The sequence below is a fragment of the Antechinus flavipes genome, chromosome 4, assembly GCF_016432865.1.
Source record: "Antechinus flavipes isolate AdamAnt ecotype Samford, QLD, Australia chromosome 4, AdamAnt_v2, whole genome shotgun sequence".
Classification (NCBI taxonomy): Eukaryota; Metazoa; Chordata; class Mammalia; order Dasyuromorphia; family Dasyuridae; genus Antechinus; species Antechinus flavipes.
The window spans coordinates 145,614,390-145,632,226 of NC_067401.1; the positions used below are offsets into that span (position 1 = coordinate 145,614,390).

General features: G+C 37.9%; 1 protein-coding gene across 1 annotated transcript; it reads left to right on the forward strand.

Moving 5' to 3' along the window:
* Nucleotides 1-1,249: 1,249 nt before the first annotated feature.
* Nucleotides 1,250-15,418, forward strand: LOC127560405 (angiotensin-converting enzyme-like protein Ace3). The gene is made up of 11 exons (XM_051994957.1): nt 1,250-1,334; nt 2,267-2,425; nt 2,997-3,084; nt 3,960-4,103; nt 5,853-6,044; nt 7,342-7,439; nt 7,582-7,754; nt 10,870-11,093; nt 11,619-11,763; nt 14,381-14,479; nt 15,292-15,418. Exons 1-11 carry the CDS (start codon nt 1,332-1,334, stop codon nt 15,416-15,418), a joined length of 1,452 nt encoding a protein of 483 aa, XP_051850917.1. The 5' UTR covers nt 1,250-1,331.
* The last annotated feature ends 2,419 nt before the right edge of the window (nt 15,419-17,837 follow it).

A 17,837-nucleotide genomic window follows, 5' to 3' on the forward strand; every position in this document is an offset into this window, starting at 1 on the left:
AAGATGCTAAAGCTAAGAGGAAGTAATTTGGTTTTGTTGTTGTTTTTGGTTTTTGAGAGAATAATTTGTTCAAGCTTACATAAGCTAGTATCTGAAGCAATATTTGAAGTCAGGTCATCTTAATGCCAAATCCAACACTCTGAAGATAGATTTCATATACATTCTTGACCCTTAGCTTTCTATTTTCCAAGTTCTATGAACACCTTCAGTTCTTTGAAACTTCTCATGAAATCAAGATAGATGAAAAGAGAAATCCAAAAGGTAATGGGACACAGATGCAGGGCTCAATATCTTCCAAATTTCTGGTACAGTTCTGACTCCAGGATCTCTCTTATTCCCTGGGAATCTGAGCAGGGATCAGACATATGGCTTACTCTGGTCATCCTTAGGCCTTAAGTGAAAAACTTCCCTTTCCTGCATTGATCCCAGTATGGGCAAAGAGGTATTTCAGAAATTCCTTCCCTGTGAGTTCCAGGTTCTTAACTGACTTATACCTGTGAGGTCACACAGATGGGGTGTGTTCTGATTGGTGAGAAGGCATGCAGCCTCCCAGGGTGAAAGTCCCATGACTATGGGCAGACACTGGATTATACCCCTTGGGTCTTCCATACTTCTATTTTACTGTTGTGGGCAGTTCCTCTCACTGCTCAGGATGGGGAGAACTGAGAATTCAAGTAGGACTAAAGACCAAGAGGGCTAGATAGGGGGTAGAAGGAAAGGCCAGAGGAGGATTTTTCCCAGAGGCATAATGGAAAGAGCACTGGTCTGACTGGTTCTAGTCCTGACACTGTCACTAATTTGATGAATAACTTTAGGTATTTTCTGGGCCTTGATTTCTGTCTCTGTAGAATCATCAGTTAGGTGGCACAGTGTATAGAATGTCAGACTGGAATCAAGAAGACTCATTTTCCTAAATTCAAATCTGACCTTACTGACTTCGGGATCCCAGGCAAATCACTTAATCCTGTTTGCCTCAGTTTCCTCACCTGTAAGATGAGCTTGAGAAGGAAATGGCAAACCACTCCAGTATCCTTGCCAAGAAAACCCTAAATGGAGTCACAGAGAGTCAGACATAATTGAACAACAAATTAAGGAGATTGAACTAGATGATTTCAAAGTACCCTTTCTGTTCTGATTTATAATCCTATCATTTTTCCCTAGGAAATTATACCCAAAGTCACCGTACCTTCCTCAAAAACGAATCAGAAAATGAGTCAGAAGCAAATAAATTCCTGGATGAGTATAATAACACAACTCAATCTGTGTGGAATGCATACACAGAGGCTGTTTGGAATTATACCACCAACATCACCGAGCATAACCGCCAACAGATGGTGGGCCCCTTTAACCCCCCCCTCCCCTCACCCCAGGCTCTTCCCTTCTCTCCTCCTTGTGACATCCACTCCCAGGGGGTCAGTCTTATATTTTTATTCTTAATACCAACATCCCAATAAGACACCATTTGTCCCAGGGTGTGAGGGAAATCCCTAGCCCCAAATCTCCTTGGATTATTCCTCACTAAGCTTTCTCTGATCCAAGTTGAAAGGTCTCCATTTAGGATACTTTCCTCAGGGAGCTGGGATGGATGAAAAGAGAAATCTAAAGGCAAGGGGGACACAGATGCAGGATTCACTATCTCCTAAGCTCCCAGATTTACTGCTTAGTGTAGTAGAGTAGACTGCACCAGGAGTCAGGAAAATGTGAGTTCCAATCTGATCACTCTTAGATACTTAATGGCTACATGACTCTGGCTACTGAATATCCATTGGTTTTAATCAGTTTCCTTATCTGTAAACTGATGGGATTGGACTCACACAACCTCTAAAGTTCCTTCCAACTCTAAATCTATGTTCCAAGTATCCTTTCATTTCTTCTCTGGCTTTCTGGGAAGGATATGGCCTCTTACACCAGGATTAAGTACAAGCTCCTCAGCTTTTTCCCACCTGCCTGTGCATCCTGCTTCTGAGTTCCCAGATTCCCCTTTTTGTCCATAATATTCCTAGACTGGTGTCTTCCCAAAGCCAATAATCTAGGCACTGGAAAGGCAGAAACAGGGAGAATAGAAATAAGAGAGAAGTCATAGAAATAGGGAGAAAACTAGTAAAAGCATGGGTAGGGACAGAGAGGATGAAGTATTTCTACAGCTAAAGATGGGCACTGTGCTTCTTTCTCCAAGACCCCTTCCTCCCTTCAAAGCTCCCAGGAAACTCCCCTTTCTTCTCTCTCATGAGACACCCTATGACCTCCTCCTTCCTGGACTCCCCAGTTGAAAAAGAGCTTCCTGACAGCTCAGCATACATTGTATTATGGCACAAAGGCTCGTCACTTCAACACCACCAACTTTACAAGCCCACTACTGAAGCGCATGCTGTGGAAGCTGAAGGAAATGGAGAGGGCTAGTCTACCAGAGAATGACCTTAAGGAGGTGATAGTCCATGGGCAAGGGCCACTATGCCTAAATTCTTTCTGGGCCTTTCCCCTCAGTGTCAGGCTATGGTGGGGCTCGGAGTCTGGTATGGTCCCTCTTTGTCCAATAAAAGAAAGAACAGGAATCTTTGGAAATAGGTTGAGAGAGACATAGTAAAAGGTCTAAGAAATGGGACAGGAGATTGGAAACTCAAAGAAAGTTGAGAACGTTATCTATCACAGGCCTATGAAGATTTCATTTCTGATATTATTCACACTGGTCCAATGGATGTGGAATAAGGAGAAGGAATAGATTTGCAAGTGACATCTGTGATGAGTACCCTCCTTCACTACTTTCAGTTAGTTGTCCCTGGGAGTAAAAGCAGCAAAAATTTGGCCTATGTAGGAAACTATACTCTCCCTCTGAATCTTGGGACTAGGGGGAAATAAGGAGGAAAATGGTATTAGGGGTTCAAGTGATCATGAGTGCATTCTTCTTGATGGAATGTAGGAGAAGATTGGAATTTGGAGGAGGAGACAATATGAGATGGGGATGAAGTGTATAACCTGTCCTATTCTTCTACCTCCAGTACAATGAACTTTTAACAAATATGGAAACCATCTACAATGCGGCTGATGTGTGCTTAGAAAAGGGACCTTGCATTCCCCTAGAACCTGGTGAGCCTAGAAACAAAGACAAAAAAGGTGCAACTCTCCTGAACCCCAAAGGGTCCTTGTATCTTTATCCATATACATTTTTACATTTTCCTATTCTTCTGGTTCCTAATGGGGTGGATGGAGAAGGTCTAGGAACTGCTTAAAAGATGTCCTTGGGATGGGAAAAATTGGAACAAAAGGTTTGGCAATTGTCAATGCTGTAAAATTACCCATGCATATACCTTGTAAATAAAAAGCTATAATATAATAATAATAAAAAAAGATGTCCTTGGTTCTACCTTCAAAACCCAGGGTCTAGAATAAGGAAAGGAAGGGGTAGGAAGAAGGCATTATTGCTAAAGAGTCCAAGGTGTGGAAAAATCTCTCTAGGTCTTCATCCTTGCCCTCTAATTCTTGTATCATGGAGCCCTTTGGCAGACTAGTGAAGCATATGGACCCCTCAAAATAATGTTTATAAATGAAAAAATAAAACTCATAGGATTACAAAGGTTAGTAAAAATATTTTTTCCTATCCAAGTTCATAGACCCTCTGAAATAAATTGACAAGATCCTTGGAGATTTCATAAACTCCAGGTTAAGACCTCCTGCTGTAGTGAGCATTTGCTTGGTACTACTCCCTTTATGGGGCTTCTAGTCTTTGCCCTCATCTTACATGAGTCTAGAAAGAAACTATTAAAAACTATAGAGATTTTATGGAGACTAAAGGACAAGACAAAAAATGGGGATGAGGAATAGGAGGCTATTTCTTCCCAGAAGACTTTGCAAGAGAAGATTAGTGAGGATGGGATGGGAAGAGGGCCTGGGAAATAATAGGCAACAGTTCTAGGGCTGTAGAACCTAAATCCCTTTCATAATCTCTTCCTCCTTGGAATCAGACCTTTCAGAGGTAATGGCTTCCTCCCGAGACTATGATGAACTGCTCTGGGCATGGCAAGGTTGGCGGGATACTGTGGGCCAGCAGCTCCGTCCCATCTACAGTCGGTATGTGGAGCTCAGCAACAAGGCTGCTAGGCTTAATGGTAAGGCAAAGGGGACCCTGAAATAAGTACAACTGTTGTGTAATTTAATATTTCTTTTAAGATTGGAACATAAATTGGTCTTTTTCAAAATAGAAACCCTATTATGTTTTCTAAATTTGTTGGCATGTTGAGTGCAACACTTTAACAGCAGCATCTTTTAGGGTTTTAAATAACTCAGCTGGAATTTTGTCACCTCTACTAGCTTTATTGTTAGCAATGCATCTCTAAGATGTATGGCTCTAGATCAGTAACCATATCATTGTGATTATTGGTTATCAGTGATCTTTTTTTACATATAGTAATAATTTATTCTAAATTGTTCATTTAGTTAATTTTTAGACATAACCCATGTCTCATTAATAAAAGAGCAGCCATCTCATCTCAAATACCAGAATATGCAAGTTACAAGCACAGCAAAAATTAATTCTATCTACTTTCAGATTAAATCTATTTTAGGTAAAATAATTTCTTTCAAGGTTTTATTGTTACACAGATTTCCTTTTTTTAAGCACAAACGTATGTAAATTTTTACACCATACCTATCTATGGACATCATATGAGCACAAAACTGTTAATCATTACTTCAGAAGCTGAACTATCAGTTTCCTTCATACAGAAGAGCAAGCTGAGAAAATTTGTTCATTCGGAACCATATTACTGTGAATTTCATAGCCACATGATTAATTTTTGGATTAGATGGACTCTTGAGTATACTAAATTGAATTTTTTTTGCATAAATATACCAATTTCTCCCTGATGTCAGTTTAGTTACCTAAAAGCTAGAAATGATTGATACCTAGCAATTATATCATATCCCCTATTTGTAGTGTTCATTATTTTAAGACAAACAATAATTAAAGGGTTATGGTATAGGGTGCTATTTAAATACATATAAAACATACTATACAAATATACTTGATTTACCAGTCTTCCTCTAAACTATCAAGTGTCCCTCCAAAATATGACCAGTGAAGACAAAGTATACTATTAAATATGTTAAACTTTTTTGTATAATTCTTCTGTGTATTCTTAATCTCTTCTGTTTCTGTTAAGTAGGGACTTAACACGTCCATTTTTCGACAAAACTTTCCCTTAATATCTCTAATTTTCTTGAAGACATCTCTTGTCTTTTCCATTCTATTGTTTCCTTTTATTTTTTGCATTGTTCATTTAAGAAAGCTTTTATTTTTCCTTAATTTCTCTGGAATTCTATATTCAGTTGAGCATATCTTTCCCACTCTCCTTTCCTTTTCCCTTTCCTTCTTTCCTCAGCTATTTTGTAAAGCCACATTGGACAGTCATTTTGCTTTTTTTTTCCTTTGGAATGTTTTTTGTTGCTGCCTCCTGAACAATATTGTGACATGGTTCTTCAGACACTCTATCTACCAGATCTAATTCCTTAAATCTATTTTTCACCGCCACTTCATATTCATAAGATATCATTTAGGTCATACCTAAGTTCTTGCCCACCCATTACCTAATTTGATCTTCACAACAATACTGTGAGGTCATCTGAGCAATTGTCCCTACTTTACAAATAAGTAAATTAACCTTTAAATGATTAAATAACTTGACCAAGTTACCTAATTAGTTAACAATAGAATTGTAATCTAACTACTGACTTCCAATGCTGTATTCTTCCCACTGGAAGATGCTAGAGATGGAGCCATGGGTGATAGGGGTCTAAAGGAAATATCAGCAAACTTTGGCCTGAGTTTTCTTATTCTCTTCCTATCTTTTCCATTCCAGGTCACACGGACACAGGGGATTCATGGAGAGCAGTATATGAGTCACCAACCTTGGAGAAAGACCTTGAGCAGCTCTACTATGAAATGAAGCCACTCTATCTAAATCTACATGCTTATGTGCGCCGAGCTCTTTACCACTACTATGGATCTGAGCATATTAACCTAAAGGGGCCTATTCCTGCCCATTTATTGGGTAAGTTGAGGATAAGAGCAAGGGCAAAGGAATCTGAAGGACCAGCCAAAGGTATATGGAAAGAGAGATAGTATTGCCAGGACACAGGGATGGAGAATCATGGGAGCAAATCTGGTAAATAAATGGGGGTTATTAGAGAGAAGATAGACAATGTGGTACAGTAGAAAGAATAGTAGATTTGACATTAGTGATTCTGAACTGGTGATTCCAAAAGAGAGATTCTCTTTTTTTTCTCTCTTTCTCCTTCTCTATCTTTGTCTCACTCTCTTTCTCTGTCTCTCTGTCTGTCTTTGTCTCTTTTTTAAAATGAGGGAGTTGGACTACATGAGAAGTTCTGATATAAACCTTTTTTTTTTTGTCTCATGGATCCCTCTAGAAGTCTAGAGAAGCTTATGGGCCCCTTTTCAGAATGATATTTTTAAACACATAAAATAAAATACAAATTAAAAAATACAGTTATAAAAATATTTTTAAAGCAAATTCATAGACTCTATGGTTCCTTTCAGCTCTGATATTTTCCGATCCTTCATTAGCTATTGTGAATCAGAACTGGTGGTGAGGAAAGTCAGAAAGATCAAGGGGGATCTGTCTTAAATTGAGGGGATGCCCATAAATTGGAGAATGAGTGAACAAGTTGTGCTATATGATTATGATAGAATGGCATTATACTACAAGAAATGATGAACAGAATGCTTTCAGAAAAATCTAGAAAAACATACATGAACTGATGGAAAGTAAAGTGAACAGAACTAGGAGAACATAATACATATTTACAATAATATAATATGATGATCAACTGTGAATGACTTAATTATTCTCAGCAATACAATGATCTAAATCAGTTCCAAAGGATTTAATGATGAAAAATGTTATCCACCTCCAGAGAAAGAATTGATGCAGTCAGATATAACTCAAAGTATACTTTTTAAAAACTTTATTTTTCTTGGATGAGTTTTTGATTGTTTTCTTTCCCAACATGAGTAAAATGGAAATATGCTTAATTTGACTGCACACATATAACCTATATTAAGTTGTTTGCCTTCTCAATGAGAGAAGAGGGAAGGACAGACAATAAAAAACTCAAAAAATTTTTTTAAATATGAAAAAAAAATTATATATAATTGGGAAAAACAAAATATTTAAAAGAAAAAGAGAGAGCAGATATGAGTGACCAGAAGAATGAAGCCATAAAGAGTGGAGGGGGGAAGGATCTTGTTCACATTTCTCTCCCCATACCTTTTTATTTCCTTCCTTTCTCCTTCTCTGTTATCTTTGGTCCTACTGTGGCTACTCCTAGGGAACATGTGGGCTCAGTCGTGGACCAACATCATTGACCTAGTCATACCCTTTCCTTCATCCACAAAAATGGATGCCACCATGGCCATGAAGAGTCAGGTCAGTACCTAATTTGACCCTCTTCTCCCTCTCAGATTCCTTCTTTTCTAACCTGCCCCAATGAATGAAGAAGGGATGAGTCCCTTATTGTCCTGACAAGCTGAAGGGGGTAATAACCCATATTTCCTTCTTGATATTGTAGCGTTGGACACCCATTAAGATGTTTGAAGAGGCTGACAAATTCTTCCAGTCTCTGGGGATGCTCCCTGTTCTCCCAGAATTCTGGGTCAAATCAATGCTGGAGAAGCCATTGGATGGAAGAAAAGTATCATGTCAAATCTCTTCCTGGGACTTCTACAATGGCAAGGACTTCAGGTGCACTTGAAAGAGGGTGACACTTGGGGCACAAAGAATAGCAACATGTGTGCTGTCTTGGTTCTGGTATTTTCTTTTTCTCTCTCTCTTTTTTGCCTCTTTCTCTTTTCTGTGTCTCTTTTTCTTTTTCTTCTTCTATCTCTGTCTCCTTCTTTCTCTCTGTGTGTGTCCCTGTCTATCTCTCTGTTTCTCCCTGCCTCTTTGTCTGCCTCTTTGACTGTTTCTATCTTTGTCTCTGTCTCCTTTTTCCTTGTGTGTCTCTATCTATCTCTATCTTTGTTTCTGTCTGTCTTTCTGTTTCCTTCTTTTCCTCTGTGTGTCTGTCTCTCTATCTCTTTGACTCTGGCTCTCTCTGTGTCTCTCTATCTCTTTCTGTCTCTCTGTCCTTCTGTCCTTCTCTCGGTTCTCTGCCAGTCTCTTTCTTTGTGTGTGTGTGTCTCTCTGTTTCTCTATCTCTGTCTTTGATCTTCTTGATAATTGAATTCAATGATCTAAGTAATGAAAGATAGCTCAGTGTGGTGGCAAAAACACTGGATTTCGAGTTCTAGATCACTCTGTGATCTTAAGGAAGCCACTTTCCCTTTAGAAACCTCAGTTTCCAGTCTAAAACATAAAAAACAGATTATGTGATATACATCTGTGTGATATACGTATGTGATATGTGATGTACATCTCGGGTACATAGATTCCATGTTCTTATTTAGTCACCCAAACTAACATTTTAGTATTTTAATAGTTGAGTTTTTCTCTCTGAAGAATGGAAATCTTTCCCACTTTAATAAAATATCATTTACTTTCATTGAGGCATTGTGATTCCAGAGGGAACTAATGGCATTTCCTTTATAAAACCTCTCCATAGATTAAATACATGCAAAAAATACTTTTTGAAAAACATTAACTGTATGCAGAACACAGTGGAGAATATATAGAAATGTAAGATAATGATCATTGAATTTACCAACAATTTGAGGAAATGAGACAAGAGGATATGAAAGTCTATACTGTCTTAATTTGCATTTCTCTGATCAATAATGATTTGGAACACTCTTTCATATGAGTGGTAATATGAAAGAGTGTTCCAAATCATTATTGATCAGAGAAATGCAAATTAAGACAACTCTGAGATACCACTACACACCTGTCAGATTGGCTAAAATGACAGGAAAAAATAATGATGAATGTTGGAGGGGATGTGGGAAAACTGGGACACTAATGCATTGTTGGTGGAATTGTGAATGAATCCAACCATTCTGGAGAGCAATCTGGAATTATGCCCAAAAAATTATCAAATTGTGCATACCCTTTGATCCAGCAGTGTTTCTATTGGGCTTATATCCCAAAGAAATACTAAAGAAGGGAAAGGGACCTGTATGTGCCAAAATGTTTGTAGCAGCCCTATTTGTAGTGGCTAGAAACTGGAAAATGAATGGATGCCCATCAATTGGAGAATGGCTGGGTAAATTGTGGTATATGAATGTTATGGAATATTATTGTTCTGTAAGAAATGACCAGCAGGATGAATACAGAGAGGACTGGCGAGACTTACATGAACTGATGCTAAGTGAGATGAGCAGAACCAGGAGATCATTATACACTTCGACAACGATATTGTATGAGGACATATTTTGATGGAAGTGGATTTCTTTGACAAAGAGACCTAACTGAGTTTCAATTGATAAATGACGGACAAAAGCAGCTACACCCAAAGAAAGAACACTGGGAAACGAATGTGAACTATCTGCATTTTTGTTTTTCTTCCCGGGTTATTTATATCTTCTGAATCCAATTCTCCCTATGCAACAAGAGAACTGTTCGGTTCTGCAAACATATATTGTATCTAGGATATACTGCAACATATCCAACATATAAAGGACTGCTTGCCATCTGGGGAAGGGGTGGAGGGAGGGAGGGGAAAAAAATGGAACAGAAACGAGTGCAAAGGATAATGTTGTAAAAAAAAAAAATTACCCTGGCATGGATTCTGTCAATATAAAGTAATTATTAAATAAAAATTAAAAAAAAAAAGAAAAAAAAAAGAAAAAGACATGGAAGTAAAAAAAAAAAAAAGAAAGTCTATACTGTCAAATAACATTCATACAAGAGTATTACAAGATAGCATATGGTGAATTGACAAGTGAGTTATATAAACAACAAATGCCATAAGATTAGAGGAGAGAGAAATCCCTGGGTTGGAGTACTCATGGAAGGCTTCATGGAGGAGGAGGGACTTGAGCTGAACCTTAAATGATATATAATGCTCAAGTCTCTAGGTTCAGTGGATTCTGGAATCAAGAAAACTCAAATCTGGCCTGTGTGACTTTGGACAAGTTACTTAACTGTTTGCCTCAATTTCCTCATCTATAAAATGATCTGGAGCAGGAAATGGCAAATCACTTGAAAATCCCAAGTGAGGTCACAAAAGACCAAAAATAAATGAATAACCAAAAAATGCTTTGTGGGGCAGGTAGATGGTATAGTGAACAGGACACTAAGCTTAGAAACAGAAGGACCTCAATTCAAATCCAGCTTCAAACACTTACTAGCTGTGTGATGCTGGGCAAATCACTTAATTCCATTTACCTCAATTTCCTCATCAGTAAAATGATCTGGAAAAGGAAGTGGCAAATCACTCCAGCATCTTTGGCAAGAAAATCCCAAATTAAGGGGGAAGGAGTGATCAACTAAGAGGATGGATAGAGCACCAGCCCTAGAGTCAGAAGGACCTGAGTTCAAATCCTATCTCAGGTATTTTACATTAGCTGTGTGATCTGAGCAAGTTATTTAATCCCAATTGCCTTACAAAAAAAATAAAAACCCTTCCAAAAGGGGACACAGAGAGTTGGACGTGACTGAAAACTAATCAACAACAAAGTCTTAAAGGAAACAATGAAGTTACTCACTTACATTTAGGACACATTGCTAGAAAAGATTTTAAAAACTATTTCAGTTCCCTCACTAGGAAGCAATTCACTGAAGTCACCCAGGTGGCAAAAGTCAAAATCAGGATTTAACCCAGGTATTCTGATTACAAATCCAGTGTTCTATAGATTTCACTGGCTTCCCTCATCAGCAGATTAACTCTCACTTTCATGTCTCCTTTTCCCTTTTGCCTCAGGATAAAGCAATGCACCAAGGTGGACATGAAAGATCTCTTGTCCGTCTTCCATGAGATGGGCCATATCCAATATTTCATGCAGTACAAGGATCTGCCTGTGGTATTCCGAGAGGGTGCCAACCCAGGCTTCCATGAGGCCATGGGGGATGTGGTGGCCCTCTCTGTTTCCACCCCCAGCTACCTTCACAACTCAGAGCTGCTGATCACTCAAATAGAGGACTATGGTGATTGGAGCTTGTGGGGAGCTGGCTTCTCGGGAGAAGGTCTGGGAAAGAATTGTAGGGAATGGAGGTCCTAAGTTTGGGGTTGGAAGGCAGGATAGACTCAAAGGTTTATTAGAGGAAACGAGGTGGGTAAAGGGAGATCAATCAGTCAATCAAGTTCAATTATTCAATCAAGTTCCTACTATACATTCACTATCCTAACCACAAGGTACACAAAAGGAGCCAAAAGATAGTCCCTACCCTCAAAGAGTTTACAATGGAGGGAGACATATAAACAGATAAGATACATACATATATACATATACATACACACATATATGTATGTATGTATGTAAGCAAGTTATTATATACCAGATAAATAGGGGGAAAGCACTGGAAGGGTTAGAGAAGGAAAAGCTAGAAGATAGAGACAACTTCTGGTTATCTCTTTTTGACCCTAATGGGTTATGGTCCTATGACTGAGGGAAGAAGGGTTCTAAGGCTTATAAAGCTGTTAAACTAATTGAGCTCTGCTCTTATCTACAGAAAGTGAGATCAACTTCCTTATGAACATAGCACTGGAAAAGGTTGCCTTTATTCCCTTCAGCTACTTGGTGGACCAGTTTCGATGGAAGGTCTTTGATGGCCGAATCAGCAAGGAAGATTACAATCGGGAATGGTGGAACTTGAGGTCTGGGTCTCTTCTGACTTTTCGTACCTCAGAGCCTTCTCTCATGGGGATGGTAATAGAGAAGCCTCTCAAGGTTTCTTCAGGGATATGGTCAGTTTCTCTAATATTACTGACTGGTGTGCCCCCATTGAATCTCAGTCCAGAGCAGTCCTAATATGTGTGTGTGAAGATAGGAGCTATTATGATCTTCTTTTTCTATTTACTTCTTTTTACTATTAAAGAAACTGAAATAGAGAAAAGTTAAGTGATTTGTTCAGGGTCAGCTGGTAAGTATTTAAGGGAGGATTTGAACAGTTCCTACTATTCCTCTCTATTTCCTGTTCAGCTCTTGCTTTAAGTCTCTTTCTAAAAAGCTGGTCTGCCCTGGGATCATCTACATGGGCAGGACCCATTTTCCATGTATGCTATCACTTATGACTGTGCAGAAATATAAGGAAGAGGTGGCTTGTGGCAACAGAAAACTCATGGCCCAATAAATCTGTTGTGTAACTTATTAGCCCTCAGCTCTCATCTGAAAGGTATCTAAAATTTCTTCCCAAGTGATTCTGCCAGCAAGACCTGACAAAAACAGCAGGCTGAAGGGCCATGTTCCCAATCGTGGACAAATAGTAAGCCAAAGGAACTATGTCCCTACCTTCCTTAAGTCTTCAAACCATAATATTAATGTAATTAACATGAGTGGAATAGAAAAAACACTGCATTTGGTGGGAATCGAGAGCTGACTCTGATACTAGCTTCATTGAGGATGTTACAAATGGAAAATGATCTAACCAAGAGATAGAGGTAGGAAAGTTAAAGTGCATATTAAAAGAAACACTTTGGCCAAAGCAGAAGGTTTGGTAGGAGAAGGGTAGTTAATAGTTAAGGTTAGAGAGATATACTTAAACATGTCTGAACTTCAGTTCCCTCATCTATAAAATTAAGCTAATACTTGTGCTACCAACCACATAGGTTTGTGACATGAGATATATATATTTTTAAAAAACCACTATGATTTCTTCAGTTCAGGAAACTTCCAGTATGGAAGATCCATCCACAGACTGTAACTTTTCTATGATCTAATGGCTAAGTCTTAGAAAGTTTCCTGAGGAACAGAAATTAAATGACTTCTCACCAAACTAGTGTCAGAGATGAGTTTTGGATGTCTTTCTGATTCCAAATCCAGCTTTCTATCTACTAAGTAGACCTGAAATTATTTTGTCTCTGGACCCTTTTATACTTAAAAAAATTATTGAGGGTCCTCTCACAAGAATTTGTCTTTATGTGAGTTATATCTATTAATGTTTACCATATTAGAAATTGGTATTGTTATAAAAATAATTTTGAACTCACAAGCTCCCTCAAAGGGTCTTGGGAATCTCATGGAGTTTCTGGACTACATTTTGAGAATTGATATACTAAGCTATAAAGCTTCTACTTGGAAACCTTCAAGTTTTATATAATTATGAGTTTTTACATAAATATGAATTATTATTATAAGCTTACATTTTATAATTGAGTATAAAACATTAACATCAGCAATAAGGCAGCAAATATTATTCATTCATTTCAGAACTTGGCTGCCTCTGTCACTTCTTTCTCCACCTACCACACACTTTTTCCTTTATTCAATCTATTGGAAAGAGTATTAAATTTGGAAACAAAAGAACTAGGTTCAAATTCTAATTCTGCCACTATGTGATTTACCTATGTGGGTGGTTTTATTTTGTTTTGTTTTTAAGCAATGGAGATTAAATGACTTGTCGAGAGTCATACATCTAGTAAGTATCTGAAGTAAAATTTGAACTCAAGTCCTCCTACCTTCAAGGCTAGTGTGCTATCCATTGGGCCATCTAGCTGTTCCTCACCTATGTGATTTTAAATGAATTATGTCCCATCCCTAGGACTTGAATTCCTCAGCTATAACAGAAGGGGATTAGAGTTCATGGCTCCAAAGATCCTTTTCCATTCTAAATATATGATCTTTTGAACCTAACTGTAAGCTACTCCAAGTGAAAGATTTTTAATTAGGAAACTGGGATAATCAGGATTCTTACTCTGGTTCTGCTACCAGATGGACAAGTCCATCACATCTCATTTTTCCCTTCTGTTAGGTGAGGGAGGATACTTACTGTTTGGGAATCGAATGAAATAATAAAAGAGACAGGGAAGCATAGTGAATAGACTTACAGTAGGCTCACAATCAGAAAAAAAGGTGACATTTCACTTCTGACACACACTGGTTAAAGTGGTCTCGAGTGAGCCACCTAACTTCTTAGTCCCAGTTTTCCTTATCTGAAAAATGATGACAATAGCACCTACCTCAGGGGGCTGTTGTTGTGATGACCAAAAGAGAGAAAGGATGTAAACATTTGTAAAGTATTTCATAAGTATTAGTTCTCTTGATTATTAACTTTTCAGTGTCCAAGAGACTCTCTAATTTTCTAATTTTATAAATGAAGAGCTATAGTTGATTTTCATTGAAAGTGGGCTTTTACCAATTAGGAATTCCCTATATGGACAGCAGCACAGTACTGAATAAACAAGGGGGGAAATGAGACAATATATATGAAGTTATTTTGCAAAGTCAAAAGATGCTACTGCCAACATGATCATACGTCATATTGTCCTTTGTCAGGTTAAAATATCAGGGAATATGCCCACCACTGCCAAGATCAGAGGAAGACTTTGATGCAGGTTCTAAGTTCCACATTCCTGGCAATGTGCCTTATATCAGGTAAAGTTTTGGGCCCTGCACACAGAGCCCATACAGCAAAGCTTTTGATTAGGCAAACTCTCATAGGGTTCAAGGATATCAGGATTGCCATTTACTCCTTCTACTAGATGTGAATGTCATCTAGTAGGAAGGGTCCACTATATAATCTCATCTATCCCCTTAAACCTAAATCCTGCCCTGGGATCCAATTTTCCTTCAGCTGGGCAGAGAGTTCAGAATATCAGATGGACCTTAGAAGGTGAAAGGAACTCAGGAAAGAAATCCTGAAGTAAACTAAAAATGGCTTTTCCTGCTTTTAAATTTTGTCAAGCCTCTTGCTGCTGGGAAAAGGTCAGGAAAGATGGGAGATATGTGACTAGGAATCAGAGGGAGGAACAACGTCTGTATCAAGAAAGGACATTTTATTAAGCAACCAGAATTACACAAGAATATCATATTCAAAACTAGCTATCAAACTTCAGGAAGGTGGTTGCTCATCTTAAGATCAATATCCTCTAACTTTGGGCAAAGGAGAGCTAACTTCTTGATTTTACTAATTGGGGAAAATTCCTCACACTTTCTCACTACTTTTCAGGCCAGATTGTACGTGGATTCAAAAGGTCCCATAGAAATGCAGCCCAATTTAGGAGTAGCAGGCCTGGGAAACTTACCCAGACACTTCTGACGGGGCCTGTGTTAAATGGAGGTCACATTAAAGTCTCCAGATCTACTCAATCCCCCAAGAGTCTTCAGAGGCCGCATACTAGGCTTCAGGATGGTCCCAACCTCCAAGGCTGCTCCTTTCCCCATTCTCTTCTGTCTCTTCTGTTTAGGTACTTTATCAGTTCTGTGATCCAGTTCCAATTTCATGAGGCCCTGTGCAAAGTCTCAGATTTCACAGGACCCCTGCACAAATGTAACATCTACAATTCTCAAGAGGCAGGAAAACTCCTAGGGTGAGTGTGCCCACCTGCATGTTTTGATTCTCAATCTTCCAAAAGTCATATGACTTCAGAACCATAGAATGTGAATCAAAAGGATCCTTAAGAGTATCTAGTCCAACTTTTCACCAGAAGCCCAAGAAACTGAGTCAACAGGGAGGATGGAATCATGTTATCAAGGAGTCATCAGCTATAGACCCAAGATCATCTTGGGCAGCTAGTTCTTTTAGTATGGACATGAAACCAGGTCTATTGGATGCCATAACAGACTTTTTTCTTATCTTCCTAACTGGTATTTCTATGTTAAAATACATTTTACATAGAAATCATATCCTAAGATCATATCGCCTTTTTTCTTCACAAGGAAATTGTCATAGTGAGGGAAAAAAAAGTAAGTATAGACAGTTCCAGATCAATGACAATCTTCAGATTTTCTTCTGCTTTTTTTTGCACCAACCCAAGCTCTCCCATTCTATTACTTCAGGGTTGAATTTTTTTGTTATTCTTAAATGGATCTGGCCTTGTTACTATAGAATTTTCTCTTGCTTTGGATAAAAAAAAAATTTCCAATTTATCAAGGTGACTGAATTTCAGTGTTATCATGTATTCATAATAATGGTAGTAACCATGCCTAATTATGTCATCTACAAATTTGATAGAAAAATCTAATTTGCTTCCTGTGAGTTATCAAGAATGAATGAAAAAGTTCTGTGCTTCGAATTCCTGACTAACTGGATGACCTTGGTGTTTGATTGTAAACATTTAAATTAAAATTCTTCTTCCTTATTGCAGGGAGGAAGGAAGACTAGTATTTAGAATTCCATTCTGCTCAAATCCACACCTCTGATCTTCCCTTTTACTGGTCTGGAGTTCTGCTTTATCATTACAAAGTCTCCTTCATCCTAGATCTTTTCTTTTTACACTCTTTCTTTTTTATTATTTTTAAAATTTTATTTTTATTTTTTCTCAATTACATGTAAGCAAAAAGTTTTAACATCATTTTAAAAATGTTTCCCTCCTGAAGAAGACAAGTAATTTGATAAAGATTATACATGTGCAATCATACAAAACATTTCCACATCAGTCATGTTGCAAAAAAACAAACAAAAAAAAAATAAAGTTTTTTTTAAAGTATATATCAATCAATGCATTTATACACCATCAGTTCTTTCTCTGTAGATAGATAGCATTTTTTTTTCATAGTCTTTCTGTCTAGATTCAAACATAGCCTTAGACAGTTATCAGCTGTGTGACCCTGGTCAACAATCTCCATCTCTCTTAGTTTCTTCAATTGTCAAATGAGAATCATAATAGTACCTATGCCATAGAGCTGTTGTGAAGATCAAATGAGACAATATTTGCAGAGTGCCTGGCACATAATAGGTGCTTTATAAATATTTATTCCCTTTCTCCTTGTGTTCAAAATTTGTACTCTCTCTGTAAGACCCTGAATCACTCCAATGTTGTTTCTATTTCCCTTTTCAAGTTCTTTGTCCAAGAAGCTTCCAAAACAATTTCGCTAAGGCATAAGTCTAATGGTGTCATTCAAAAACCTTCAAAGACTCCCCAGTACCGCAAGGATAGAATACAAACTTCTTAAGCCTCTTTACAATCTGTCCCATGATGATACATATTACTCTTCTTCATGAACTCCATGTTTCAGGCCAAACTAGGCTGTTCCCTGAATGCAACATTCCATTTCCTGTCTCTGTGCACTCACATAGACCATCCCCTTGTCTAAAATGCATTCCTTGCTTAACTCTGACTCTTCATGACCCCATTTGTGGTTTTCTTGGAAAAGATGTTAGAGTAACTTGCCATTTCCTTCACTAGTTTATTTTATAGCTGAGGCAAATGAGGCAAATGGGGTTAAGTGACAGACCCAGAGTCATACAGCTAGTTCATGTCTGAGGCCGTAGGCTGTGTAGTGGATAGAATACCTAGTCTGGAATCAGAAAAACCTACATTCAAATTTAGCCTTAGATTCATATGATCACTATTCTAGTAGCTCTGCCAAGAAAACCCCAAATGGAGTCAAGAAGAGACTAATATGACAAAAATGACTGAACAACAACATTTTAACTCCACCTGTCAAAATACTTTTTCCTTTTTTAATAATAGCTTTTTATTTTCAAAATATATGCAAAGATAGTTTCCAACATTCACCCTTGCAAAACTTTGTGTTCCAAATTCCCCCTCCTTCCTCCCATTCCCTCCCCTAGACAGCAAATAATCCAATATATGTTAAACATGTATAATTCTTCTACATATATTTCCACATTTACCATGCTGCACAAGAAAAATCATGTCAAAAAGGAAAAAAATGAGAAAGGAAACAAAAACCAAACATTGAAAAGGTGAAAATATTATATTGTGATCCATACTCAGTTTCCACAGTCCTCTCTCTGGGTGCAAATGGCTCTCTCCATCACAAATCT